Here is a 26,085-nt window from a genome sequence, read left to right as displayed (position 1 = left end):
ACTGATAGGAAACACAATGAAAAAAGAAGTGCTGTTTTGCACCATGCCCTGCACGCACAAATTCACAAAAGAACTTTTCTATTTTGTGGCAATAGTCTCAGTCTTTCCACTCTTCTGATGCTAACGGCTGAGTTAAGGGATTATGTAAAGATGTACAGGCGACATCAAGGAAGCCAAAGAGTTCATGAACTAGAATCCTACTGCAGGAGGCCTCACGAAGTCTACAGCAAGAGTCAGTGACGGATTCAAAGAAGGGCCTTTGGCAAACCGAAATCCTCAGGTCTTTGGTCAGGTGATCTGACCTTAACACAATACCACCTCTTTGCCCTTGTTAATTTCTTTCTGATGCTGCCAACACATATATCTCTCCCTTACATCCCACCCAAGCTTCCCAAGTGACTCCAAGGGCTGGCCAACTCTGGACAATTGTCTCAGTGGGGCTCCAAAGGCCACAATCTCTGGCCAGGCTACAAATCACCTGAGCTTGGGCTAAGTGCCCATCAGCTGGGACAGAGAATGGCAGGGGAGGGGACTTATGGCTGCCCTGGATGTGGGCATGTGAGTGCAGCAGTCTCCCTTAGGTGTGCAGGGTAGGCAACCTGATTGACATGTCTGGTTCAGCTTGCATGGGTCCAGCTCTGTCTCCAGGGTGGCTCTCCAAGGAGCTTGGAGCACTATTGTGTCATCCCCAAGCGTAGATTCCCAACCAATACACATCCAGTTATATAGCTCTTGAACTTCATGTCTCCGAGGTCAAGTGTGGCTGAGTGACCTGAGATCTGACAGTCCCTGGGGCTGTCAGGCCCCTGACACACTCCTGGGGGCCCAACTCCATATCAGAGAAGCTGGAGAACATATGTCAAGTCATATGCACTGTGTTCTTTATTGAGATAGAAGTGGGATGGAGAGGGTAGCCCATAGGCAGAGAAGTGAAAGGAGGGAGGAGTCAGAGCCGTCTATTTCCCAACTCTGCCTTTCCTCCCAGCTGATGATGGTGGGGGCGTGGCCACCAGCCATGGGATTAAGAAGGAAGACCCCCCTTAGATACAAGCACAGTGCTGTGTGAGAAGGTTGGGCACTGTCTCATACTTGAAAGAGTAACCTCCATCCGAGGTGGTGCGGACATGTAGGGGCCTCATGGTCCCTGGGAGAGCAGCACAGCAGGGCTGGGCTCCTGGCAGCAAGGAAGGGGGCTGGGCTGGGGTAGGGGGAGCCCCAGGGACTGGAAGGGACAGGTTTGGTGGGATGTGCAGCCCACAACCACCATGACAGTAGTGGAAGATGAAACTGGGAGGGTACACGATCCACCGTTCCCAGCCCAGCTCCTGGAAGGAGATGTTCAGTGCTACTCTGTGGCAGTCAGCATGGGCAGCCGGTTCCTCCGGAGGCCTCTGCAGCAGGCGCAGAGCAGAGGGAGACCAAGGCCAGGACATCGGGGGAGTTGAGCGTCGGGCTCTCTCCCCTCCACTGGGTGGTCTGGTCCGAGTGTGGGCCACCAGGAAGGGCGTGGCTTCAGGCCGGGCTGAGCAGGTACAGAGGGGACAGCGCAGCAGCAGCACCAGGACGGGGTGGGTCAGCAGAGAGAGAGCAGAGGTGGCCAGGTGCAGCACGGCCCAGTGAGGGGGGGCATAGCCCAAAGACGTAGGCACAGCCACGGGTCCTCCCGGTGACAGTGCCAGCAGGCCTAGCAGGGGCTCAGAGCTATTGGAGGCTGCTGTGCCTTGCCTGTCCAGCCCGGTGTGGAACCACAGCTGGGCTGAAGTCACCTGGCGGCTGCGTGTATGCTGGGATGGCCGGAACATGTATCTGAAGAGGCCCTCCTCAGCCTCCTGGGCCAGCCCTCTGGCAGCTGACTTGTCCTCACAGCTGGCACCTGCAGGAGACAGAAGAAAAGGGGGAGGGCAGCCCTGACTGGCAGGACCTGGCACCCCTCCTCTTCAGCAGGAGGGATGTGGCCACCAGTCATGAGCCAATGATGGGCTGCACGCTGCTCCATGCCCTCCGGGACATGGGGACTCTCCTGAGTTTTGGGAGAGCTTCTGTAGGCTTCCCATTTTTTAATTTCATCATGAAGGGACTTAAAAAAATAGAAGACATTGCCAACTTCTCTCTGAAGTGGTTTTACCAATTAACATGCCCATCAGCAGTGTGTAAGAGGCCCTCTCTCCACTTCACCAGCACTAAGAATTTGTATTAGACTTCAATGCTTACTCACCAGATAGTATGAAACAGTATCCTGAATGGTGTCTACATGGATGGTTGTTATATTACCTTTTTTTTTTTTTTTTTTTGAGACAGAGTCTTACTCTGTCACCCAGGCTGGAGTGCAGTGGTATGATCACGGCTCACTGCAGCGTCTACCTCCTGGGCTCAAGCAATCCTCCCACCTCAGCCTCCTGAGTAACCGAGACCACAGGCGTGTGCCACCACACCTAGCTAACTTTTGTGGTTTTTGTAGAGACAGGGTCTCGCTATGTTGCCCACGCTGATCTCAAACTCCTGAGCTCAAGCAATCTGCCTGCCTTCGCCTTCCAAAGTGCTGGGATTATAGGCGTGAGCCATCACACCCAGCCATATTACTATTTTTTTTTTTTTTTTTTTTTTGAGATGGAGTCTAGCTCTGTCACCCAGGCTGAAGTGCAGTGGCGCCATCTCGGCTCACTGCAACCTCTGCCTCCTGCTCCACCTCCCAGGTTCAAGCAATTCTCCTGCCTCAGCTTCCCGAGTAGCTGGTGCCACCATGCCTGGCTAATTTTTTGTATTTTTAGTAGAGACGGGGTTCACGATGTTAGCCAGGATAGTCTCGATCTCTTGACCTTGTGATCCTCCTGCCTTGGCCTCCCAAAGTGCTGGGATTACAGACGTGAGCCACCGCGCCCGGCCCATATTACTCTTTATATCTTTGGCATGTCAGGAATATTGTATGATACGTTCTTTAAAATAATTCCATTTTTGAAAGACAGGTTTACACCAAAAAAAAAAAAAAAGAAGAAGGAGGGAAAGGCGAGTGGGAAGAGGAAGAAAATGGAGAACAAGGAGGAGGGGGAAGAGAAGGAGGAGGGCTGTAACTCAGAACAGAGGGCAGTCCTTTCAAGAATGTGTAGTTGGCATCCTCACACTGACACACTCATAGACTATACTAATCATCCTGGAGCAGCACCCGTTCATGGACTGGCAATTGGAACTATATTGTTACATGGCTTCTCTCATTATCTAGTCACAATTGGTCCATTTTGCAGATAAGGAAACTGAGGCTTAGAGAGGTAAAATGACATTCAATGACTAAGTGGCCAGGCTGGGATTTTGCCTGATCCCAAAGCCATCCTTCTTCCCACTGTGCTGCGAACGGACTGAAGTGAGGGAGGCAGGGGTCCTCTCTAAGAGAAGGGTGGACCAGATGACAAGAAAGCCCACCCAGAGGAGGGCTTATCCGTTCAGTCAGTGGAACAAGGGGACACATACATGTTGAGACAGGAACTCAAGAAAGGATAGACTGGTTTTCCAGAAAAGTTTCCCAACTAATCTTTTGCCTGTATCTCTGATAGCTTCTCAGTCTCAGCTACCTGGGAGTAAAGAAACAGGGTTTGGAGCAGCGAGCAGAGGCAGAGATAGGAGGAAAAGTGGCAGGAAGGGGCTCAAGCCAAGACATCTCCATCTTTAGAGACCCCCGGTCTCCCAGCGCATACCTCCCAAATGCCTCCCACCTGCCATGCACTCTAGGTACAGCCTCTCACTTAATCCTGAGAGGTGGGCATTAGCCCATTTTACAGATGGGGAGACAGAAGCATACGGAAATTTAGTAACTGGCCTATTGTTGCAAAGCAACTGAGTAGCAGGACTGGGATGCCTGCAAACCCATGCAGTGCCTTGCTTTTTCTCAAAGTTATCCTGCCGGTTCCCCCACCCTCGTTACCTGTGGCTGGGAAAAGGATGGCTTGGGAGACATCCTCCTCTTCCTCGGGCTCAGAGCCCCTGCGTGTGAAGCCCCCCAGGGCATGTCTTCTGGGCAGCCGCCTGACTCCGGGGTCCCCACCTTCCCTGGTCACCACGGGGGGCCCCAAGGCATCCAGGAACAGGGCCCTCACCTTGGCCAGAACAAGTTCCCGGGCCAGCTCCAGCCCTTGGCAGCTGTGCCCACCCTGTGGGGTCAGCAGCAAGAAGAGCAGTAGGGGCAGCACCATAGCTCACCTGGCCCTGCTAGTGGGGAACTCACACCCTGCCCCGTGCCCCTTCTGCCAGGGTCTGCCCAGGGCCTTTCCACTCTCCTCTCCCCATCCCACACCCACCCTCTTCTACCCTTCTCATCCAGTCTTCCCCAGTCCTTTCCACGCCCCACAGTCCGAGTTGCCCCTGCCCGTGGCATTGAGACCTCCTATCTCTGACGCAGATGTCTGTGGCCATGAGCCTTATCTCCCACTCCCGCCAGGGATATGGGGGAGGGGCTAGGAAGGATTTCGCCCCAAACGACCTGACTCACACATGCAAACATACAACCCCTTCTCCCTACACACACACACACACACACACACACACTCTCTCTCACACACACACTGTCTCTCACACACACACACACACTCTCTCACACACACACACTCTCTCTCTCTCTCTCACACACACACACACACACACACACATATCCAGAGGTGACATCAGATGGGACAGGAGCCTGGGAGCTGTAGCCGGCCAGCCCCGGAAAGTGTCATTTGTCAGGGAGACAAAGTGCACCACCCCTCAGACCTTCTGGGGCCCCTTTCAATAAGCAGCTGCTGGGCCGGCCAGCCCTTGGGGGAAGGGCTGGAGCTGGGGCTAGAACCGGGGCTAGGGCCGGGGGCAGGTGGTCCCGCCTGCTCTATACTTAGCCCAGTGGAGCCAGTCTGGGCTCTTGTCCTCCAGCTGTGTCATCAGAGAGTATTTTTGGGATTGGCAGCTGCAGGCGCCTCTGCCACTCAGGCCCAAGCCTGGCGGGCGGCTGGGGACCTGGCGGCTGGAGGTGGGAGGGAGGAGGGGGAAGAGGCCCAAGCTGTGGGAGGGGGCTGGGAAGAGAGGCTCCCAAGAACAGGAAGCCAGGCAGCGGGCAGGGGAGGCTGCGGGGCCCCTCGCTGGAGAGGCAAACAGGAAGGACTGCCCCCTGAGCGCCGGGCTTCGGGCCCGGGAATCGCCGCCGCCGCCGCCGGAGAGCTGCAGCTCGGGGCCGAGGGTAAGGAGGCGAGCCGGGAGCGGGAGGCCCGGGAGAGCTCCGCGGGTCCCCGCGCCCAGTCCCCAGCCGCGCCCCGGCCCCGCCGCCCCCGGCCTCGGCTCGCCCTCCGCCCACCCCCCACACCCCCGTTCGCCGCTGCAGGCGGTCTGCGGCCGCCGCGATGAAGGCGAGCTCGGGGGACCAGGGGAGCCCCCCGTGCTTCCTGCGCTTCCCGCGGCCCGTGCGGGTGGTAAGTGGCGCCGAGGCCGAGCTCAAGTGCGTGGTCCTGGGGGAGCCGCCGCCTGTAGTGGTGTGGGAGAAGGGCGGGCAGCAGCTGGCGGCCTCGGAACGCCTGAGCTTCCCGGCGGACGGCGCGGAGCACGGCCTGCTGCTGAGCGCCGCACTGCCCACCGACGCGGGGGTCTACGTGTGCCGCGCCCGCAACGCGGCCGGCGAGGCCTACGCGGCGGCCGCCGTCACCGTGCTGGAGCCGCTGGCCTCCGACCCCGAGCCGCAGCCCGCCGAGCGCCCGCTGCCACCGCCGGGGTCCGGGGAGAGCGCCCCGGTCTTCCTCACGGGGCCCCGATCCCAGTGGGTGCTGCGGGGGGCGGAGGTGGTGCTGACGTGCCGGGCGGGGGGCCTCCCCGAGCCCACACTGTACTGGGAGAAGGACGGGATGGCCCTGGACGAAGTGTGGGACAGCAGCCACTTCGCGCTCGAGCCGGGCCGCGCGGAGGACGGCCCCGGCGCGAGCCTGGCACTGCGCATCCTGGCGGCTCGGCTGCCGGATTCCGGCGTCTACGTGTGCCACGCCCGCAACGCGCACGGCCACGCGCAGGCGGGGGCGCTGCTCCAGGTGCACCAGCCCCCCGAGAGCCCGCCCGCGGACCCCGACGAGGCCCCCGCGCCGGTGGTGGAGCCGCTCAAGTGCGCGCCTAAGACCTTCTGGGTGAACGAGGGCAAGCACGCCAAGTTCCGCTGCTACGTGATGGGCAAGCCCGAGCCCGAGATCGAATGGCACTGGGAGGGCCGCCCGCTGCTCCCGGACCGCCGCCGCCTCATGTACCGCGACCGCGACGGCGGCTTCGTGCTCAAGGTGCTCTACTGCCAGGCCAAGGACCGTGGGCTCTACGTCTGCGCTGCGCGCAACTCGGCGGGCCAGACGCTCAGTGCGGTGCAGCTGCACGTGAAAGGTACGGCGGCGCCCGGGGCCTGGGGAGGGGCCTCGAGTGTCCTCCGAGGCCCTCCGAACTCCAGCCCTCCTCGGTGCCCAGCGCTGCCCCGAAGACTGGAGGAGAGGAGGTCCGCGGGAATATTAAAATACCAAACCCGCCCGCCTCCCACTCCCCAGGGATTCGGATTTAGTAGGTCTCCAGGGTACTCAGGAACTTCTTAGCAAACTCCCTAAATGATTCCGAGGCAGATGGTGGAACACCACTAAGGAGTGATTGATGTGCAAATGCGGAGGGCCCTAGAACTCCTCTTCCCTAGTGGTTTTCAACGTCTTTGTTATTTTACTCCTCCTTCCCCAACTGAATTCACAACCAGAGCCCCAATATATGAGACAGATAAAGGAGTATTTTATGGGCGTAAATTGCTAAGTCTACGTATATAACAGGTACTTCTAAACCATCAGTGAGAATAAGGAGGCTATTTTATTGAATACAGGAATTTGAAGTAAAGGCTGCATTCATGAGACCAGGCTCTGAACCCTGTGGGGACGGCCTGGCTGCATCTGTCACCTTGAGAAACAAGTGATTCAGTGGAAAGCTAGACTTGAGGGAGGACAGATGTCCTGCGTGTTTTTACTATTCTTTGATTAAACTGCTCCCCACGTTTGCAAGAAGAGGAAGGTGAAGGAGAGAAGGTTTATATTTCAAAGTTGAATCACCAACAATATCCAGTAAATGCTTACATTCTCATAAACAGAAAATTCCAAAGGGAAAAAAAAGCACACCCCAAACTCACCAGAAGGTAACGCTCCCCATAATAGGATTTCATCCCAACGCAAAAGATTACACCTTCACTAGTTATTGTCCAGATTTTTCTCTTAGAGAGAAAAAAAGTTGGTAAATTCTCCTGAGTCCTGCCTGGCATGCAGTCAAGCATGTTGCCCCTGGGCTGCGGTGGTGGCCTCACTGTTACAGTTCAATGCTCAATGCTCACAGATTCGTCAGGTTGGTGCTGATCTGGACCTCCATCAGGAAAGAAAAGCCCGGAGGGAAGGCTAGAGGAGCTTCCCCGGGTTGCATACACACACACGCACACAAAAACTTGCTTCTCCAGCAGCCCTATTTAATCCTCTGGTTTCCAACATCCTGTTTTCTTCTTTTTTTTTTTTTTTTTTTTTTTTTGAAATACACTTTTGAAAAGGGTTAAAATAGCTAGGCATGGTGGCTCACCCTGTAATCCCAGCACTTTGGGAGACTGAGGTGGGCGGATCACTTGAGGTCAGGAGTTCGAGAACAGCCTGGCCAACATGGCGAAACCCCATCTCTACTAAAAATACAAAATAATTAGCCAGGTGTGGTGGCGCCTGCCTGTAATCCCGGCTCTACTTGAGAGGCTGAGGCACCAGAATTGCTTGAACCCGGGAGGTGGAGGTTGCAGTGAGCCGAGATTGCGCCACTGCACTCCAGCCTGGGTAACAGAGCAAGACTCCATCTCAAAAAAAAAAAAAAAAAAAGAGAGTTAAAATATTTTAAATTCTACTCAGACCCTTGCGGAATATGTGAAATGACTGGGGGGGGGCCCCAGGGAACAGTTTGGAAATCACCTATCTAGGGCCTTGAGGGCCCCAGGGAACAGTTTGTAAATCATCAATCTGGTCCAACCCCTTCTCTCCCTTTCCCTATTTTACAAGTAAGGAGACTGAGGCCCAGAAACATTGAAATGGACTTGCTTAAGGTGATGTGGCTAGTGTCAGGGCTGGATGAGAACTCAGGTCATCTTAGGAACCACCACTTCCCTTCTGGTAGTTTTCTATGATTCCACAGTGCCCGCTGGCTCTGAATGAAGAGCACACAGCATGAGCTAATGAGCTTTGAGGCATCCTACTCCTAGTCTGGGCCTTCTGCAGAGCCCTCTCTTGTCTCTCCCCTCTCCACAGAGCCCCGCCTCCGGTTCACACGGCCCCTGCAGGACGTGGAGGGCCGTGAGCACGGGATTGCCGTGCTGGAGTGTAAAGTACCCAACTCCCGCATCCCCACGGCCTGGTTCCGTGAGGACCAGCGGCTGCTGCCCTGCCGCAAGTACGAGCAGATTGAAGAGGGCACTGTCCGGCGCCTCATCATCCACAGGCTGAAGGCAGACGATGATGGTATCTACCTATGCGAGATGCGGGGCCGGGTGCGCACCGTGGCCAACGTCACAGTCAAAGGTCAGCTGGCCCATGGGGAAGAGGCTGAGGCGGAGGCAGGCAGGTGCTCAGATTCCAGGTTGATGGATTCCTGTCCGCATCTCAGGGCCCATCCTGAAGCGCCTGCCCCGGAAGCTCGATGTCCTGGAAGGAGAGAACGCAGTGCTGCTAGTGGAAACTCTAGAGGCCAGGGTCGAGGGACGCTGGAGCCGTGATGGGGAGGAGCTGCCGGTCATCTGCCAGAGCAGCTCAGGCCACATGCATGCCCTGGTCCTTCCAGGGGTCACCCGAGAGGATGCTGGCGAGGTCACCTTTAGCCTGGGCAACTCCCGTACCACTACTCTTCTCAGAGTAAAATGTGAGGGCAGGAAGGCCTCTGGACAGGCGAGGCAGGGCAGGAGGTTGGCCAGATGCCGGAGCTGGGTTGGTGAAGTAGATTTAAGGTGGAAGGGCTGTGGAGGCCCAAGCAAGGCCGGAACACATCCCTGCCTTGGTCTCAGGTGTCAAGCACAGTCCCCCAGGACCCCCCATATCGGCAGAGATGTTCAAGGGCCACAAGAACACGGTCCTGTTGACCTGGAAGCCTCCTGAGCCAGCTCCCGAGACCCCATTCATCTACCGGCTGGAGCGGCAGGAAGTGGGCTCTGAAGACTGGATTCAGTGCTTCAGCATCGAGAAAGCCGGAGCTGTGGAGGTGCCGGGCGACTGTGTGCCCTCCGAGGGTGACTACCGCTTCCGCATCTGCACAGTCAGCGGACATGGCCGTAGTCCCCACGTGGTGTTCCACGGTTCTGCTCACCTTGGTGAGTTGGTCCTGCCAGACCCGCCCATCACTTCTCCCTTCCCCAGCTCTCAGTGCTTGTCTTCTCACAGGCCTGCCATCTGCCAGCCTCTGCCCTCTGCCACACCTTCTAGTTCTGACAGCTGCACTCTGTCCCTGCCTCAGTGCCCACAGCTCGCCTGGTGGCAGGTCTGGAGGATGTGCAGGTATACGACGGGGAAGATGCCGTCTTCTCCCTCGATCTCTCCACCATCATCCAGGGTACCTGGTTCCTTAATGGGGAAGAGCTCAAGAGTAATGAGCCAGAGGGCCAGGTGGAACCTGGGGCCCTGCGGTACCGTATGGAGCAGAAGGGCCTGCAGCACAGACTCATCCTGCATGCTGTCAAGCACCAGGACAGTGGTGCCCTGGTTGGCTTCAGCTGCCCTGGCGTGCAGGACTCAGCTGCCCTCACAATCCAAGGTTGGTGCCGGTGGGGACCTGAGTGGGCAGAGAGGGTCAAAACACAGAAGTCCTGTTGGCAAAACGAGGCAGATGCTGTTGTTAGTTTTTGTATCTGGGCCAGGAGAGCAAGGAGCATCCGTGATGGGCTGAGGTTGAGGGCTCAGAGGTCCGGAAGGCCAATTTCAACCCACATGCCCACATGCAACATCCAGGGCACCCCTTGTTATCTTGATATATGTCAGCATCGTATCCCAATTCTCTAGAGTGCTTTGTGGTTTACAGAATCCTGTCACATTTGTCATCTCATTTGAAAGACACAGACCCTGGCTGCTAGTCCCTGACTGCCTCCTGCCATGTTGTCTAATTGTTGACACTGTCATTGCGACTTTCTACCTGCCAGGCACAGTCCTAATCACCTTACATACATTAACACAATCTTCTCAATGGCCCTATAAGATAGGTTTTTCTTTTTTGAGATGGAGTCTCATTCTGTCGCCCAGGCTGGAGTGCAGTGGCGCGATCTCGGCTCACTGCAACCTCCACCTTGTGGGTTCAAGAGATTCTCCTGCCTCAGCCTCCTGAGTAGCTGGGACTACAGACGTGCATCACCATGCCCAACTTGTTTTTGTATTTTAGTAGAGACGGGGCTTCACCCTGTTGGCCAGGCTTATCTCAAACTTAAGATAGGTTCTTTTGACATTCCCATTTTATAGCTGGGGAAACAGCCACAGATAAGTTAAGTGACTTGCTCAAAGTATGGAGCTAATGAGCACAGGTGCTGAATTATGAACCCAGGCAGTCTGGCTCCTGATCACACTGTGCCACCTGTTGAAAGGGGGAAGGAGGGGAACGAGGCATCCCTGAGGAGAACAGCTGGAGGTGGGGCGCTCAAAGTTCAAGGATCACGCTAGCATTTGCCATGTCACCACTGCTGGAGTTTGTAAGACCAATCAAGGAATCTGTTGGCACCCGTGCACAGAGTCTTGGGGTGATTCACTGTCAGCATCGCAGGCAGAGGGGCCAGGTGAGACCTGACCAGCAACCAGAGCAGCATTTCCAAAATGGGATCCCAGTTCACTGACATCAGAACCACCTGGAGGGCTGGTTTATAATGCAGATTTCCTGGCCCCTGCATGCTTGGGAATCCAAGAATTCTGCATTTTTAGCAGGCTCCCTAGGAATTCTTATGCACAGCCAAAGCACTGCTCTTAAGGGTTGGTGTGTAAGCCTAAGCCTATTTTTAAAAACCCCAACAACAGCAGTTATTCCCTCTGATGCATCCGACACTGAGCCCATGCACCGGAGGGAGGGGTGCTTATCTGTACTTCTCCCCACACAGAGAGTCCGGTGCACATCCTGAGCCCCCAGGACAAGGTGTCATTGACTTTCACAACCTCAGAGCGGGTGGTGCTGACTTGTGAGCTCTCAAGGGTGGACTTCCCGGCGACCTGGTACAAGGATGGGCAGAAGGTGGAGGAGAGCGAGTTGCTGGTGGTGAAGATGGATGGGCGCAAACACCGTCTGATCCTGCCTGAGGCCAAAGTCCAGGACAGTGGCGAGTTTGAGTGCAGGACAGAAGGGGTCTCGGCCTTCTTCGGCGTCACTGTCCAAGGTCAGGAAGCATGCCAGCCTGGGCTCCTCCAGCCAAGGCTGATTGTGGGGCCGCACAAGCCATGCCCTCTGGTCTGCTGCCTACTTGGGGGAGTCCTTTACAGGGAGAGCCCAGTGGCCCAGGGGACATGTTTCAGATAACTCTGCACTTGCTTTTTTGTTTTTGGTTTTGGTTTTTTTTTTTTTTTTGGAGACAGGGTCTCACTCTGTTGCCCTGGCTGGAGAGCAGTGGCGTGATCTCAGCTCATTGCAACCTCCGCCTCCTGGGTTAAAGCGATTCTCTCACCTCAGCCTCCCAAGTAGCTGGGACCACAGGTGCACGCCACCACGCCCAGCTAATTTTTTTATTATTTGGTAGAGACGGGGTTTCACTATGTTGGTTAGGTCACCCGTGACCTCAAGTGGTCTGCCCGCCTCAGCCTCCCAAAATGCTGGGATTATAGGTGTGAGCCACCATGCCTGGCTTTCCTTCTTTCTTTTTTTCTTTCTTTCTTTCTTTCTTTTCTTTCTTCCTTTCTTTTCTTTCTTCTTTTCTTCCTTTCTTTCCTTTCCTTTCTTTCCTTTCTTTCTTTCTTTCTTTTTCTTTTTCTTTCTTTCTTTCTTTCTCTCTTTCTCTCTTTCTTTCTTTCTTCTTTCTGGTGAGGGTCTCACTGTTGCCCAGGCTGGTCTTGAACTCCTGTGCTCAAACGATCCTCCTTCCTCAGCCTCCTGAGCAGCTGGGATTATAGGTGTGTGCCACGCACAGCATGCCTTTGCCTCCTAAACCCCTGATACACTAACACTGTCTTGCTGTCCACATAGCCTCTGCTGGGTTGGGTGGGGGAACAAAATGCAATTAAGGGGAGGAGAGATGGGAGCAAACACTTTTTGGACACTTACTCTGAGCCAAGCACTATGCTAAGTATTTTCGATATACACTCTTTCATTTAATCTTCACAACTAGATGAGGGGCAATATATCTCCAGTTCACAGGCAAAGAAACGGAGGCTGTAAGAGGTTATGTGACCTCCATCACACCATAACTTGGAGACACACACAGGATTGTTCTGTTCCTGCTGCCTCAGATAGAGTCAAACAGAAGCATCGAGTGCAGTCGCCCCGTGGTTCTCACAAGGCAGTCTGTAGGCTGGCTGCTGTAGGAAGCTCCTGGAAGCTGGTTATAAATCCCTGGACTGTCCAGAGCCCCAATATCCAAGGTGGAGCCTGAAGATCCTCTCTTAACAAGTGCAGACTCTCTGAGAGAGCAGCTTGGGAACCACGGATCCTACTCATCTCACTGAGTGGGAGTCCTGTTTTCCACACTATTGCCAGGGGCCACACTGTGGCCCCTGCCTGAATGCACCCAGTGACAGGGAACCCACTACCTGGAGAGTGGCTGTCTCACTGTTGCCACTTGTTGAATCATCCTTCACCTCCTGCCCGCCCTGGGGTCTGTCTTGTAATAGAGGCAGTAAGCATGGCCCTGATGTGACTTGTGACAGTGACCTCCCTTCAGCCTAGACAAATGGTGGCTGCCACTCTGTGAACTCTCTGTGCTTCCTTCTCTCCATGTACTCACCCCACCACCTCTGATCCTTTGGGGACCCACAGAGCACTCTGGTGCCAGATGATCTCCTGCCATGCCTCACCTGCCATGCCCTCAGCATTCCTTGTCATTGTCCCTGAGTCCCTACACAGCAGGACCTTAGCCCTCCCCCAGTGTCCTCTTGTGCAGAAACAGTGTCTCCTGGACACACAGCTAGTTTGGACTCATTGTGCAGGGGTGTCTGTGCGATGCCATCTCTGCTCCCTACCCAGATCCTCCCGTGCACATCGTGGACCCCCGAGAACATGTGTTCGTGCATGCCATAACTTCCGAGTGTGTCATGCTGGCCTGTGAGGTGGACCGAGAGGACGCCCCTGTGCGTTGGTACAAGGACGGGCAGGAGGTGGAGGAGAGTGACTTCGTGGTGCTGGAGAATGAGGGGCCCCATCGCCGCCTGGTGCTGCCCGCCACCCAGCCCTCAGACGGGGGCGAGTTTCAGTGCGTCGCTGGAGATGAGCGTGCCTACTTCACCGTTACCATCACAGGTGGGGGGCCAGGTGGGCCTCGGAGGCACAGGGGAAGGTGCCCCTGCTCCCGCTGGGGCAGCTGCCACACCTTCACTCCTGGGCCACTGTTCCCCGCCCCTGCTGCCCTCCCCTGGCAGATTGGACCTCCTCCCTTTCTCCTCAAGCTATGGTCTAGTCACACTCAGGAAACGTGTTATCATAAGCACATTGGTCTTGGCTAAGGAAGCCCGGCTTTCTCTATTCTCCTGAAAACCTGTACCAAGGGAAATCTCTGGGGACAGTGAGTCTGTTGCAGGGTAGGGCAGAGTCTAGGGCCGGTGGTCTCAGGCACTAGAGGGGCAAAAAAATCTTGGAGGAGGAGACCCCCAGCTTCTCCTCCCAACCCTCCTCTCCTCAGTTCCACCCTTCTTACCATCCCTGTCCCAACCCAGAGAATGTGGAGCGTTTCTACAGCCGAGGCTGACCCCGTGGTCCCCTCTGTGCAGCTCCTATGCAGCACAAAGTCTGCTGTGCTTTTGTGACAGCTGTATTCGTGTGTCTCTGGCTGTGGGTAACTGTCAGCTGCTGTGAGATGTGGTCTTAGGAAGGTCCCTCTTCAACACATGGCCTAATTTCCAGGGGTAGGGGACACAACGGGATCAGGGAGGGCGGCAGGGCACACCTGGCCCACCCCTCATGCCCGGCAGTGGCTGTCCCTGTCCTCCAGACGTCTCCTCATGGATCGTGTATCCCAGCGGCAAGGTGTATGTGGCAGCCGTGCGCCTGGAGCGTGTGGTGCTGACCTGTGAGCTATGCCGGCCCTGGGCAGAGGTGCGCTGGACCAAGGATGGAGAGGAGGTGGTGGAGAGCCCCGCGCTGCTCCTGCAGAAGGAAGACACTGTCCGCCGCCTGGTGCTGCCTGCCGTCCAGCTGGAGGACTCCGGCGAGTACTTGTGTGAAATCGACGATGAGTCGGCCTCCTTCACTGTCACTGTCACAGGTGTGGGCCCAGCCCAGCTCCCCGGGGTCACAGAGACAGCCCTGAGCCCTGGAGGAGCTGGCCACATAGCCCCAGCTAGCACCCCGGGGAGGAGGGAGGTGTGGGCTGCAGGTGCACGTGCCAGGGTTCTTGCTGAGATGAGCCCAGGGCCCCTATTCAAGGAAACAAGCCCCTCCCCGGTGCCCAAGGCCAGGCCTAGCTCTGCCCCACAGCTCATTTACTGAACACTTTCCCTGGATCAAGCACTGGGAGTAGCAGGTGAGTAATGCAAACACGGTCCCTATTCTGAATGAGCTGCCAGGCTAGGTGAGGAGGCAGCTGTTAACCAGGGGTCGCAAACGGGCAGTCCTGGGGCCCTGCGCATTCCACACATGTGCTTTGTTTGGTCTGCAGAGTCTTACCAAAGTCAGGACAGTTCAAATAACAATCCGGAGTTATGCGTCCTCTTGAAAAAGCCGAAGACCCGGCGGCTCTGGTCCCGCTTCCCCCCATGGCGACGAACAGCTGGCACTGAGTAGCAGCTGCCCCCATAGTTTGGGGCCCACATTCCTCTGTCCCATCTCCCTGCCATTGCTTTTTGCCTCTCCCCAGACTGCTTCAGCCGCTAACCTAACCTGGCCCCTGTGGGCATTTGAGTTTGCGACCCCTGTGTTAAACCAATAAACATGCAAATAAATGTACAGTGACACCTGGTGATAAGTACTGTGAGAGCCAAGGGCAGAGGTCTCAAGAGCACAGAGCAGGAGGGTCAGGGAGGGCCTCGGAGAAAGTCGCCCTTCTACACACAGCAGCCAGCAGCGCACAGACACGGCCGCTTCCCTCTAGGACTGCACAGCCTGGCAGGAAAGCCAGACGCGTTCCAGGATCTTAGAGCATGGGTTGTTGAGGGCCACGCTAGGGACCCTGGGGCTGGGAGCCACCACCCTGGCCAGGCAACAGGAAGTGCTTTCAAAGCTGATACTGGAGCTAAGTGGGGTGAGGTGTGGGCAGGAGGTTAGGGGAGAATATTCAAAGCGGGAGAAGCACAGGACAACTGTGGAAGTGACAGAGGTTCAGTGCCGGAGACCTCGGGGCGATGGCTCACAGCGCCCAGCCCAGTGTGTGTCTGGGGCTGGGGGTCCATAGGGCTAGGCAGCTCTGGGTGGCACAGAACCCCAGTGGCTGCACTGGAGCCCCCATCCTACTGCGGCCACAGTCATGTCCTCTCCCAGCCCTGCCCTGAAAGTCATACCCCATGCAGAGCTGTTTAGGGCCCCCCTACTCCCTGCACCCCAGCTAATGCACTCTGCACACACAAGCCCACAATGCCTAAGAGGCCTTCTGCACATATTCTGCCTTGTCGTAATCACCTTCACCCTCTCCCACCCAGCCGTGGCCAGACAGAATGACCACAGCCACACAAACTCCAGCCCATGCTCAGGCTCCCCACAAACACCAGTCTCTTCACGGGGAAGTTCACACAAACACCACCTCTGCTCTAGGCCAGAGCAAATCAAGTCTGACACCAAGCTGAGGTCCCGGGGCTGGGCAGCCACCCGGTCCCATCACTGCACCCTGTCCTCACCCCACTGCCCTCATCACCTTCCCCACTCCTCAGGCAGCTGCATTCTGGTCTCTCCTGGCCTTGCTTGGCCCCAGAGGACCAGCCTGCATCCCCCAGACCCTTAGAGCAAGCAAACCCATGGGGGAGGTGGGTTGTGTGGCTCAAGGCAGGAGTCTCCGTGGAGGCTGGGGGGCTGAGTGGGAGCTTGTGGTTACCTTGGCCCATGCATGCCCCTATAAACCACCCCCAGCCCCCATCCCCCCAACCCTGGCCCCCGATTGGGAAGCTAGCAGTTCCTCAGCCCAGCCACCAGGGGGCCAGAGGCTAATGGAGCACTAGTCTCCCCAAAACTTGAAGATTCTGGGGGGACCTGGGGGCAGCGGGGGTGTGGGCAGGCCTGGCCTCCATGCGCTGGTCACCTCTAATATTGACATGGTTCCCTTTCTGCAGAGGAGTGACCAGAACTTGGAGATGAGCTCCCAGAATCAGCATTTAGCACCCCCGGGGAACTCTCAGACAGACGTTGAATGCAAAAAGCATTACTGAGTTCCTGCAAGCCTTGGCTTGGAATTCCTGCCACTACCTGTGGGGTCTGAGCCTCCCTTTAACAGAGGGTATTTCCTCCTCCTGCCCCAGAGTGGGTGTAGCCAGCTGTGACCTTAAGGAAGTTTTATAATCACTCTGTGCCCAGTCCCTTATATGGAAAATGGGGATAAAACACTACCTTCCTCTTCGGATTGCCATGAGAGTTAAATGTTTCAAGTGCTTGGGACTGTTCCTGGACCTTAGGAAGTGTCATATCAATGTTTGCTGTTGCGGATCCACCATCCCTTATCCATAGTTCCAAAATTCCAAAACTCTCAAAATCCAAAGGCTTTTTGTAAGTTTTGTATTCCAAGTCATTTCAGGAAAACCTGAGCTTAATTGCTCTGAAGCTATTTCTATGCTTTAATTATCCTGCCGAGGGTGAATATAGCTATAGCTGTATATCTATAAGATATGAGTGTCTTATAGATATATTCTTGTATCTATAAGATTCTGTATCTTTCAATATATCCTGTTTAGGGTGAATGTAATTTGTGTTCTACCACAGACATGTTAACGTGACTGATGAAGGGGGAGGCTCCCGTGGGGGCTGAGGAAGGTACATGATAGATGAGAAACGCATCATTTCTGGAATTCAAAGCATTCTGCATTCTTTAACACCCTCTGGCCCCAGGGATTCCAGAGAACAAATTGTGGACCTATTATTGCTTATTATTATTTCACTTATTATTATTATTATTATGTGGGTGATGGGGACTTCATGCTGCCGAATAGCTCCAGAGAGGCTGACGGGTGCGCTTGTGACAGGCTGTGGTTGTCCCCACCCTGCAGAACCCCCAGTGCGGATCATATACCCTCGCGATGAGGTGACCTTGATTGCCGTGACCTTGGAGTGTGTGGTGCTGATGTGTGAACTGTCTCGGGAGGATGCCCCTGTGCGCTGGTACAAGGACGGGCTGGAAGTGGAGGAGAGTGAGGCCCTGGTGCTGGAGAGGGATGGGCCACGCTGCCGCCTGGTGCTACCTGCTGCCCAGCCCGAGGACGGGGGCGAGTTTGTATGCGACGCTGGAGATGACTCGGCCTTCTTCACTGTCACTGTCACAGGTGGGCAGTCTCTGCAGCACACAGAGGAGGTAGAGAGGTAGGGGGCTAAGGGACAGACACCCACCTAGCCCCACCTCCCCCACCCCATCCCCAGCCTTCCCCTTATCCAGCTTCCTCGTGTTTGGCCATCAGAATTCTGCTTAGCCACATCAGGTCAGGACCAGAGGCCTGGTGGGAGGGTGCCCAGCAATTAGAACCATTCGTTCATTCATCCATTCATTCAATACTCATTGAGCAACTACTATGTGCTTGGCACTGTTTTAGATGCTGGGGATACAGTAGTGAACCAATAAGACTAAACCTCCTGTCTTCACAGAGTTTAAACTCTGGAGAGGGTGGACAGACAAAAAAGAAAAGAGATGATTTGTCAGGTGGTAACAAGTGCATCAGAGGCAAGGCAGGGAAAGGGGATAGGAAGTGAGGGTGGGTGTGGAGTGGGGTGTGTAGATCTGGGTGTGAGTCTAGATCTGCCTCTGTCTGTGTGACCTTAGGCAAGTCAGTTGCCTCTATAGAGGCCTCAGGTCCTCAGCTGTGAAGTGCAGCCAGCAGCTGTGCACCTCTTGAGGGTGGTCAGAGTAACTGATTGAAAAAACAGAGGGTTCTTAGGACAGTGCCTGGCACGCAGCAGCTGCTCCATGGACTGTAGCTGGCACTGTTCTCAAGAGCTGTGCTGCCAGTGGGGAGGGCTGAGGATCTGGCGGGTGAGGCAGGAGAGGCCTGCTGGCCAAGCCTCTGTGCCCCTCTCTCTGCCCACCCACCAGCCCCACCAGAGAGGATTGTGCACCCGGCAGCCCGCTCCCTGGATCTGCATTTTGGGGCTCCAGGGCGCGTGGAGCTGCGCTGTGAGGTGGCCCCAGCTGGGTCTCAGGTGCGCTGGTACAAGGATGGGCTAGAAGTGGAGGCATCAGATGCCCTGCAGCTGCGTGCCGAGGGGCCCACCCGCACCCTGACCCTGCCCCACGCCCAGCCTGAGGACGCCGGGGAGTATGTGTGTGAGACCCGGGATGAGGCCATCACCTTCAATGTCATCCTGGCTGGTGGGTGCTCCTGACCAACCCAGGGCAGGGAGGCAAGGGCAAGCATGGGATGACACCCTCCTCTCTTGTCCAGAGCCCCCAGTGCAGTTCCTTGCTCCAGAGACAACTCCAAGCCCGCTCTGTGTGGCCCCCGGGGAGCCAGTGGTGCTGAACTGTGAACTGTCCCGGGCTGGCGCCCCCGTGGTCTGGAGCCACAATGGGAGGCCCATGCAGGAGGGCGAGGGCCTAGAGCTCCATGCCGAGGGCCCCCGCCGAGTCCTCTGCATCCAGGCTGCAGGCCCAGCCCATGCAGGGCTCTACACCTGCCAGTCTGGAGCAGCCCCAGGAGCCCCAAGCCTCAGCTTCACTGTCCAGGTGGCTGGTGAGTACAGCCTGGGCACTAAGCCTGAGAGTGGCACCCCAAACCCTGTAGGATTCCTGCTTTTCCAGCATGCCCTGCCCATCCCTGGCCCCACTTCTCTCAGTACCCTCCCCGTCGTGCCTCCCCCTGCCCTCCTCAAAGCCCTGAGCCTCTCCCTCCCAGTGACCTCCAGCTCTGATTCCACAGAGCCCCCTGTGCGCGTGGTAGCTCCCGAGGCAGCCCAGACGAGGGTTCGGAGCACTCCAGGCGGGGACCTAGAGCTGGTGGTGCACCTCTCCGGGCCAGGGGTCCCTGTGCGCTGGTACAAGGACGGGGAGCGACTGGCAAGCCAGGGGCGGGTGCAGCTGGAGCAGGCCGGGGCCAGGCAGGTGCTGCGGGTGCAGGGGGCACGGAGCGGGGACGCTGGGGAGTACCTGTGCGACGCACCCCAGGACAGCCGCATCTTCCTTGTCAGCGTGGAAGGTAACAGTGTACCCCTCACACCTTGTGGGCTCTGGCACCCCAAGGACCATCTGCCACATTCTAGGGCCCCCTTACTCCTCCACCGCCGCTTTGCTGCTTCTGGCTCCAACCAGTGTGTGCATGACCATCACTCAGATAGGGGCTCAGGGCTCCTCTTTCCAGAAACCCTCATGTTGAGAGCAGCATAGACCAGTGGTTAAAAGCAGGGGCTCTAGAGTCCACCTAGCCAGGTTCTAGCCTAGATTCTGTGCCCCAGTAGCTGTGTGATATTGGCCAAGTTGTTCAACCTGTCTGAGCCCCGGCTCTGAAAAGAGGGGATAGTGCTTTTCTTATAGGCCTGTTGTGACAAGTAAATGCTGTAAATAGGGTCCCTGGTAAATGATATTATTAGGGTGCCACCAAGGTGGGGTGCTAGGCTAGGATTATGAGGAACTGACTAAAAGGAGTGGCAGGGAGCTGGCATCTTGTCCTCTGGGCCATCCGTGTGGTCGATACATAGTAGGTCCTCACAGAAGGTTTGTTAAATGACTGGGGATGAGGGCCTGTATCCTGAGGAGGGGATGAAAAGGAGAGAGGAGAAAAGACTCAGCCCAGCTCACTGCCTGACCGTGCCCCTTAGAGCCACTGCCGGTGAAGCTGGTCTCGGAGCTGACACCACTCACTGTCCATGAGGGCGATGATGCCACATTCCGGTGTGAAGTCTCCCCACCAGATGCTGATGTTACCTGGCTGCGCAATGGGGCCGTCGTCACTCCAGGGCCCCAAGTGGAGATGGCCCAGAATGGTTCAAGCCGCATCTTAACCTTGCGAGGCTGCCAACTAGGGGATGCGGGGACCGTGACTGTGCGGGCAGGGCGCACGGCCACAAGTGCCCGGCTCCATGTTCGAGGTTAGGTCCTGATGAGGATGAGATGCTCTGTGTCGCGTGCCTGTACTCCCATCCTGGATCCCAGCAGCCTTACCTCTCCACCTAGGGACAGACCAGTGGGATGGAGCAAGGGGCCAGCCTCCAACCCCACCAGACTCCATGGCCTCCTTCTTCCCCATCAGAGACAGAGCTGCTGTTCCTACGGCGGTTGCAGGATGTGCGGGCAGAGGAAGGCCAGGATGTGTGTCTCGAAGTGGAGACAGGCCGAGTGGGTGCAGTGGGGGCCGTGCGCTGGGTGCGAGGTGGGCAGCCCCTGCCCCACGACTCTCGCCTGTCCATGGTCCAGGATGGGCACATCCACCGCCTCTTCATCCATGGTGTCATACTGGCCGACCAGGGCACCTACAGCTGCGAGAGCCACCACGATCGCACCCTGGCCAGGCTCAGCGTGAGGCGTGAGTGCCCTGTCCTCTCTTAATGCATTACCCACCCTACAGCACAGCCTTTTCTGGCTGTCCTGGAGTCCCTCAGGCCCCCACCAAAGTGCCCCTCATCCCTGAGAAAAATCACCCATGGCCGTCCCAGCAGCAGCTTGCCCAAAGCAAAACCTTTCTTTTTCTAATATTTTTTATTTACCTTAGAAGTCCATGTAGATTTTGCATTCCATTGCATATTTCCAAGTTGGCTTTGCTATAAACACAAATATTCACCAGAAAGACTTGCCATGGGCATCCTTCAGTCATGTATTCTAGGGATACACACACCCACTTAAGTAGCAGGGATGGCTGGCAAACAGCACCCCACACCTCCCACCCAAAGCTGGAGCCCTCTTGTTTCCTGTGTGACCTCATGCAAGTTAACCTCTCTGAGCCAAGTCTCCTTAAAAATGGGGCTGAGACCAGGTGCAATGGCTCACGCCTATAATCCTAACACTTTGGGAGGCCAAGGCAGGAGGATCCCTTGAGGCCAGGAGTTCGAGGCCATCCTGGGCAACATAGCAAGAACCCATCTCCACAAAAAAAATAAAAATTAGCCAGGCATGGTAGTTACCAGGGAGGCTGAGGCAGAAGGATTGCTTGAACCCAGGAGTTTGAGGCTGTAGTGAGCTATGATCATGTCACGGCATTCCAGCCTGGGTGACAGCAAGACCCTGTCTCAAATTTTAAAAATGGGGTTGATCCCTGTCTCAGGTGTCTCTGGGAACATTAACTGAGGTAACATGAAAATTCTTACACAGAGCTTGGTGAATGGTTGTCATTGGTGACACATCTCTTCTAACTTATTTCATTCAAGAAATCATCACAATAAACCTGTGTCCCAATGTGATTCACCTTGTACAGCTGGGGCAACTGGGGCCCAGAGAGGTCAGGCCATTTGCCAAAGATCACATAGCACACAAACTATGTGGTAGAGCAGGGTTCCATTCCTAGTGTGTCTGACTCTAAATTCTGTGCTCCTTCAAGTGTCACAGCATCCCTCACGCAGACTCCACGATCCCCTAACCACACTTCTCCCCCTTCCTGTGCCCTCATCTCCTAACCCTGATACAGCCCTCCCCCCGCCAAATCTGTCCACTGTGCCCCTTTCTTCCTGCACACTGGTTCCGAACTTTTTTGATCAGGACCTTAGGTTGGGTGTTGAGGGGTATAGGCAGGGCCAAGGGATGAGGATCGACCAACCCCTGCCCAGAGCTGGAGGCCTCATCCTCCCTCTCTCCATCTCCCCCGGCCAGCGAGGCAGCTGAGGGTGCTGCGGCCTCTGGAGGACGTGACCATCAGTGAGGGGGGCAGTGCCACCTTCCAGCTGGAGCTGTCCCAGGAAGGTGTGACCGGGGAGTGGGCCCGGGGTGGAGTACGGCTGTATCCAGGGCCCAAGTGTCACATCCATTCGGAGGGCCACTGTCACCGACTGGTACTCAACGGCCTGGGCCTGGCCGACTCAGGCTGCGTCTCCTTCACGGCGGATTCCCTGCGCTGCGCAGCCAGACTCGTTGTGAGAGGTGTGGTCTCCAGGACCACAGCCTGCCTGCTGACCTGTGTGGCCCTACTTACCCCAGGCATGAATACTGACCCCAACTCGTGTGACCCCCACTGACCATGCCTGTCTCAGTGTGGCCCTCATTGACATCCCTGCCAGAGTGTGATCCCCCTGACTCATAGGCCCTGTGTGGCCCCTGACTGCCCAGGGCTCAGCCAACCACTGACTCTGCTACCGCGAGCATGCCTATGCCATTGTTGTCACTGCTGTCTGCCCGTCTGCACACCACCCCACTGACCACTCTAACTGTGACCCTACTGGCAACACTGCCTGCCATGGCTCCCTCTGCCCGCCTAAGTGTGGGCCCTGTGACCATTCCAGTCCCTTGAATCCACTGACTGCCTAAGGGCGACATCACTAGCGACATCACTCTGCTTGAGTGTCCCCCATTTTTACTTCCAGCCCCAGGATGTTCCCACTGACCACTCCACTGGCATCTCTGCTCGTTTCCCCATTGCCCTCTGGCCCCCAGCTTCTCCCCCACTGACCACCTTAAAGTGTGACTCCCAGTTGGCCACTCCTAACCCATTGGCCCTGTGGCCCTGCCCACCTCCCCCCACACCCTCACCACTGACAGATCCTTCTTGGACCACTTGTCCCAGCTCATCCCCCACTCGCTAGTGTCCTCTACTGCCCGTTGTGCCCAAGTGTATGTCCTCCTTGTCCCTGCAAGATGGGTCCCCCTCCTGCTCCCTCTGCACTGTCCTCCCTCTCCCACCCCCAGAGGTCCCAGTGACCATCGTGCGGGGGCCACAGGACCTAGAGGTGACCGAGGGCGACACAGCTACGTTCGAGTGCGAGCTTTCCCAAGCTTTGGCTGATGTTACCTGGGAGAAGGTCAGATCCCAGCCCCAGCCAAGCCCACTTCAGTGTAACACCAACGATAATAATGCCCCAGACAGAAACAACTAATATTCCTTGAGCGGATGTGCCTGGCACTGGCTAAGATTTGCATTATATTTAATCCCTTACTCCAAGGACAACTCTAGGAGGTAGGTCTTGTCACTGTAATACCTATCAGGAAACTGATGCTCAGTGGGAAAAATTACCTACCCAAGGGCAAACAACAGGTAGAGCCCATATTTGAATCCAGGTTTGCCTAACTCCAGAATCCGTGCCCATGTCCCCTGTGATCGATACCTGGCTCTGGGCTTCCCGAGCACCTTGGCGGCCCTAAGGTCCCCAAAGGGTGATGCTTTTTCAAAGAGGCTCCTGGCACGGCCCCAAAGGCTTGGGGACAGTCCGACCCCAGCCTGGGAACACGAGACACGCATACACGCGCCTCGAGACCGCTTGGCATCAACAAAGGGTGCCGCCGCCTGCCAGGGCCGGGGTCGCCTGTGCCCAGCCGGGCTCGCCCGGACCCTCTGCAACTCCCGCCCCTAGGACGGGAGCGCGCTCACGCCTAGCCCGCGGCTCCGGCTCCAGGCCCTCGGCACGAGCCGCCTTCTCCAGCTGCGACGCTGCGGCCCCTCGGACGCCGGGACCTACAGCTGCGCGGTGGGGACGGCCCGCGCCGGACCGGTCCGCCTGACCGTGCGCGGTGGGTATGGGGTGATGCGGAGGCTGGGCACTGCTTTGGGCGCGAAACTTGCGGAGCGATCTTCCCCCGACCCTGCTGACCGCGCGTGCTTCTAGAAAGGGGGCGTGGAGGGGGGGCGTGACCGGTACCTGCCCTCTGCCCCGCCCCGCTCACGCCCCGGGCTCCGCCCCAGAGCGTACTGTGGCGGTACTCTCCGAGCTGCGGTCTGTGAGCGCCCGCGAAGGCGACGGCGCCACGTTCGAGTGCACCGTGTCGGAGGTCGAGACCACGGGGCGCTGGGAGCTCGGAGGCCGCCCGCTGAGACCCGGAGCCCGCGTCCGCATCCGACAGGAAGGTCTGGCCGCCTGGTTACCCTTTCGAGCCCCTCGCTGCCCCGCCCAGGCTCGGACAGATCCCGCCCCACCGGGACAAGCCCCGCCCCTGGCTCGGACGGGCCCCGCCCCACGGCCCTGTGAGCCTCGTCCCTGGTCTTTCCCCCGCCCCCAGCCCCCAGTCCCGGACAGCTAGTCTTCCCGCTCCGCATCCCTGTTCCGCCCACCCTAGCATACACTGACGGCGTCCGAAACGACCCAGGGGCCTGCTGCGCCCCCACCTTCGTCCCCAACGCTCCTCAGAGGTGGCTCCGGCCTCGCTAGCCACCCCCTCACCCCCAGGGAAGAAACACATTCTGGTGCTCAGCGAGCTGCGCGCCGAGGACGCCGGTGAAGTCCGCTTCCAGGCGGGGCCCGCCCAGTCCTTGGCTCTACTGGAAGTGGAGGGTAAGCACCTGGGGTGGGAGCGACAGAGAGAGTACATCCTGTCTCTCCTGCCTTGGGACTGACGGACTCGGGGCTGGCCCCAAGAACGCTGCCTCTCTCTCTTCTCTTCCCCCCGAGGGGCTCTCCTGGGCCGGGTCACAGAGGGCAGCGCGTTTCCCCGGGAAGAGGAGACTTTGGGTCTGAGGTGCAAGGGAACGGACTGGTGGCATAGAGGGCTAAGGCCAGGAGTGGAGGCTTCAGGGAGGGAAGATGCGTCTCTTCTCCTGGGGGCCATGCGTGTCCCTATTAACTTAAGCCCCCGCCCCCTACCCCCAGCATTGCCTCTCCAGATGTGCCGCCACCCCCCTCGCGAGAAGACCGTTCTGGTGGGCCGCCGGGCGGTGTTGGAGGTGACTGTGTCCCGCTTGGGTGGCCACGTGTGCTGGCTGCGGGAGGGGGCCGAGCTGTGCCCGGGAGATAAGTATGAGATGCGCAGCCACGGCCCCACCCACAGCCTGGTCATCCATGACGTTCGACCTGAGGACCAAGGCACTTACTGCTGCCAGGCCGGCCAGGACAGCGCCCACACACGGCTGCTGGTAGAGGGTGAGTAAAGCCAACTGGGCAGCGGCAGGAGGGTGAGGGCGCCTGGGAGCTGATGGGTTAAGCCACACCTATGGGAGGCTTTCCAGGACTTGGGGTGGTAACGGGTCCTGGGATACGTAGGAGGTGGGGATAGGGGAGGGGAGGGGTAGAGCACACCCAGGGCTGGAAAGCCCTGGAACTGCTTGGCTCAGATCAGCTGCTCCTGGTCAGCTGTTCCCACCTTTCTACGCCCCTTCTTGCCAGGCTTCTCCTCTCTCCTGCCACTGGACCATGTTTGTCTCTCTTGAACAGCCCTGTTTCTACCAGTTCCTTTCCTCCCCACTTCACCAACACTGCCTTCCTCCAGCCTGTCCCTCCTCCCTCCTGCCCTCTGCCCAGCTTGCCTCTGCCCATCTCAGCAAGTTCCACGTCAGCCTCGGCAGAAGCCTCTTTCTTTCCTCTTGCACATAGGAGACATCTCACCTTCTATCCCAAATCCCAGCATTCCCTTCAGGTGCTGTGCTGTGCCGTGCCCCACCCCTAGCTGACCCCCACCTTCCTGCCGCCAAGACAGCCCTGACCAAGGCCCAGAAAGGGTAGGGCAGAGCCTGGGAGCCCAGCTCTTTGTGTACTGGTGTCCAGGCTCTGCCAGGGGAGAGGAAGGTGGTACCTCCTCTCTCCCCAGCTCCATGTGGAGTCATTCCTCTGCAGGTAACTAGGAGGACCTAACCAGGCCAGGCGGGTGCCCTTGGACAGCTTGGAAGGCGTTTGCCCTTACCCTGGGCAGGGGTAGAGAGACAAGGAAACCAGAGGTGTCAGGAAACAATAAAAGTGCTACAGCTCATTTCCTTGCCTCTCTGA

At 57.2% G+C, this 26,085-nt stretch overlaps 2 protein-coding genes across 4 annotated transcripts; one reads left to right on the top strand and one right to left on the bottom strand.

The window, feature by feature from the left end:
* Positions 1-859: 859 nt before the first annotated feature.
* On the bottom strand, positions 860-4,911 carry INHA (inhibin subunit alpha). Its single transcript, XM_054478676.2, has 2 exons — positions 3,914-4,911; positions 860-1,873 (listed from the first exon to the last, which is right to left on the bottom strand). The coding sequence occupies exons 1-2, from the start codon at positions 4,179-4,181 to the stop codon at positions 1,041-1,043; spliced, it is 1,101 nt and encodes a 366-aa protein (XP_054334651.1). The 5' UTR covers positions 4,182-4,911; the 3' UTR covers positions 860-1,040.
* A 446-nt stretch (positions 4,912-5,357) lies between these two features.
* OBSL1 (obscurin like cytoskeletal adaptor 1) lies at positions 5,358-26,068 on the top strand. 3 transcript variants are annotated; one of them, XM_054478668.2, is made up of 21 exons: positions 5,358-6,369; positions 8,286-8,555; positions 8,641-8,892; positions 9,035-9,337; positions 9,481-9,777; positions 11,099-11,371; positions 13,168-13,440; positions 14,129-14,401; positions 17,322-17,594; positions 18,356-18,631; positions 18,705-18,992; positions 19,179-19,454; positions 20,074-20,343; positions 20,505-20,777; positions 22,055-22,321; positions 23,084-23,196; positions 23,746-23,902; positions 24,075-24,236; positions 24,556-24,660; positions 24,976-25,245; positions 25,936-26,068. In XM_054478668.2, exons 1-21 carry the CDS (start codon positions 5,358-5,360, stop codon positions 25,941-25,943), a joined length of 5,691 nt encoding a protein of 1,896 aa, XP_054334643.1. In that variant the 3' UTR covers positions 25,944-26,068. The 3 variants fall into 3 exon arrangements, with proteins under 3 accessions (XP_054334643.1, XP_054334644.1, XP_054334645.1); XM_054478669.2 differs by lacking the exons at positions 22,055-22,321; positions 23,084-23,196; positions 24,075-24,236; ... (1 more) ...; positions 24,976-25,245; positions 25,936-26,068 and having other exon boundaries at positions 23,746-23,891; XM_054478670.2 differs by lacking the exons at positions 17,322-17,594; positions 18,356-18,631; positions 18,705-18,992; ... (8 more) ...; positions 24,976-25,245; positions 25,936-26,068 and adding an exon at positions 14,795-15,081.
* The last annotated feature ends 17 nt before the right edge of the window (positions 26,069-26,085 follow it).

This window comes from Pongo pygmaeus, chromosome 11 (assembly GCF_028885625.2).
Source record: "Pongo pygmaeus isolate AG05252 chromosome 11, NHGRI_mPonPyg2-v2.0_pri, whole genome shotgun sequence".
Lineage (NCBI taxonomy): Eukaryota > Metazoa > Chordata > Mammalia > Primates > Hominidae > Pongo > Pongo pygmaeus.
The sequence above is the reverse complement of the archived record's forward strand: the minus strand, read 5'-3'. Positions and strand labels throughout refer to the sequence as shown.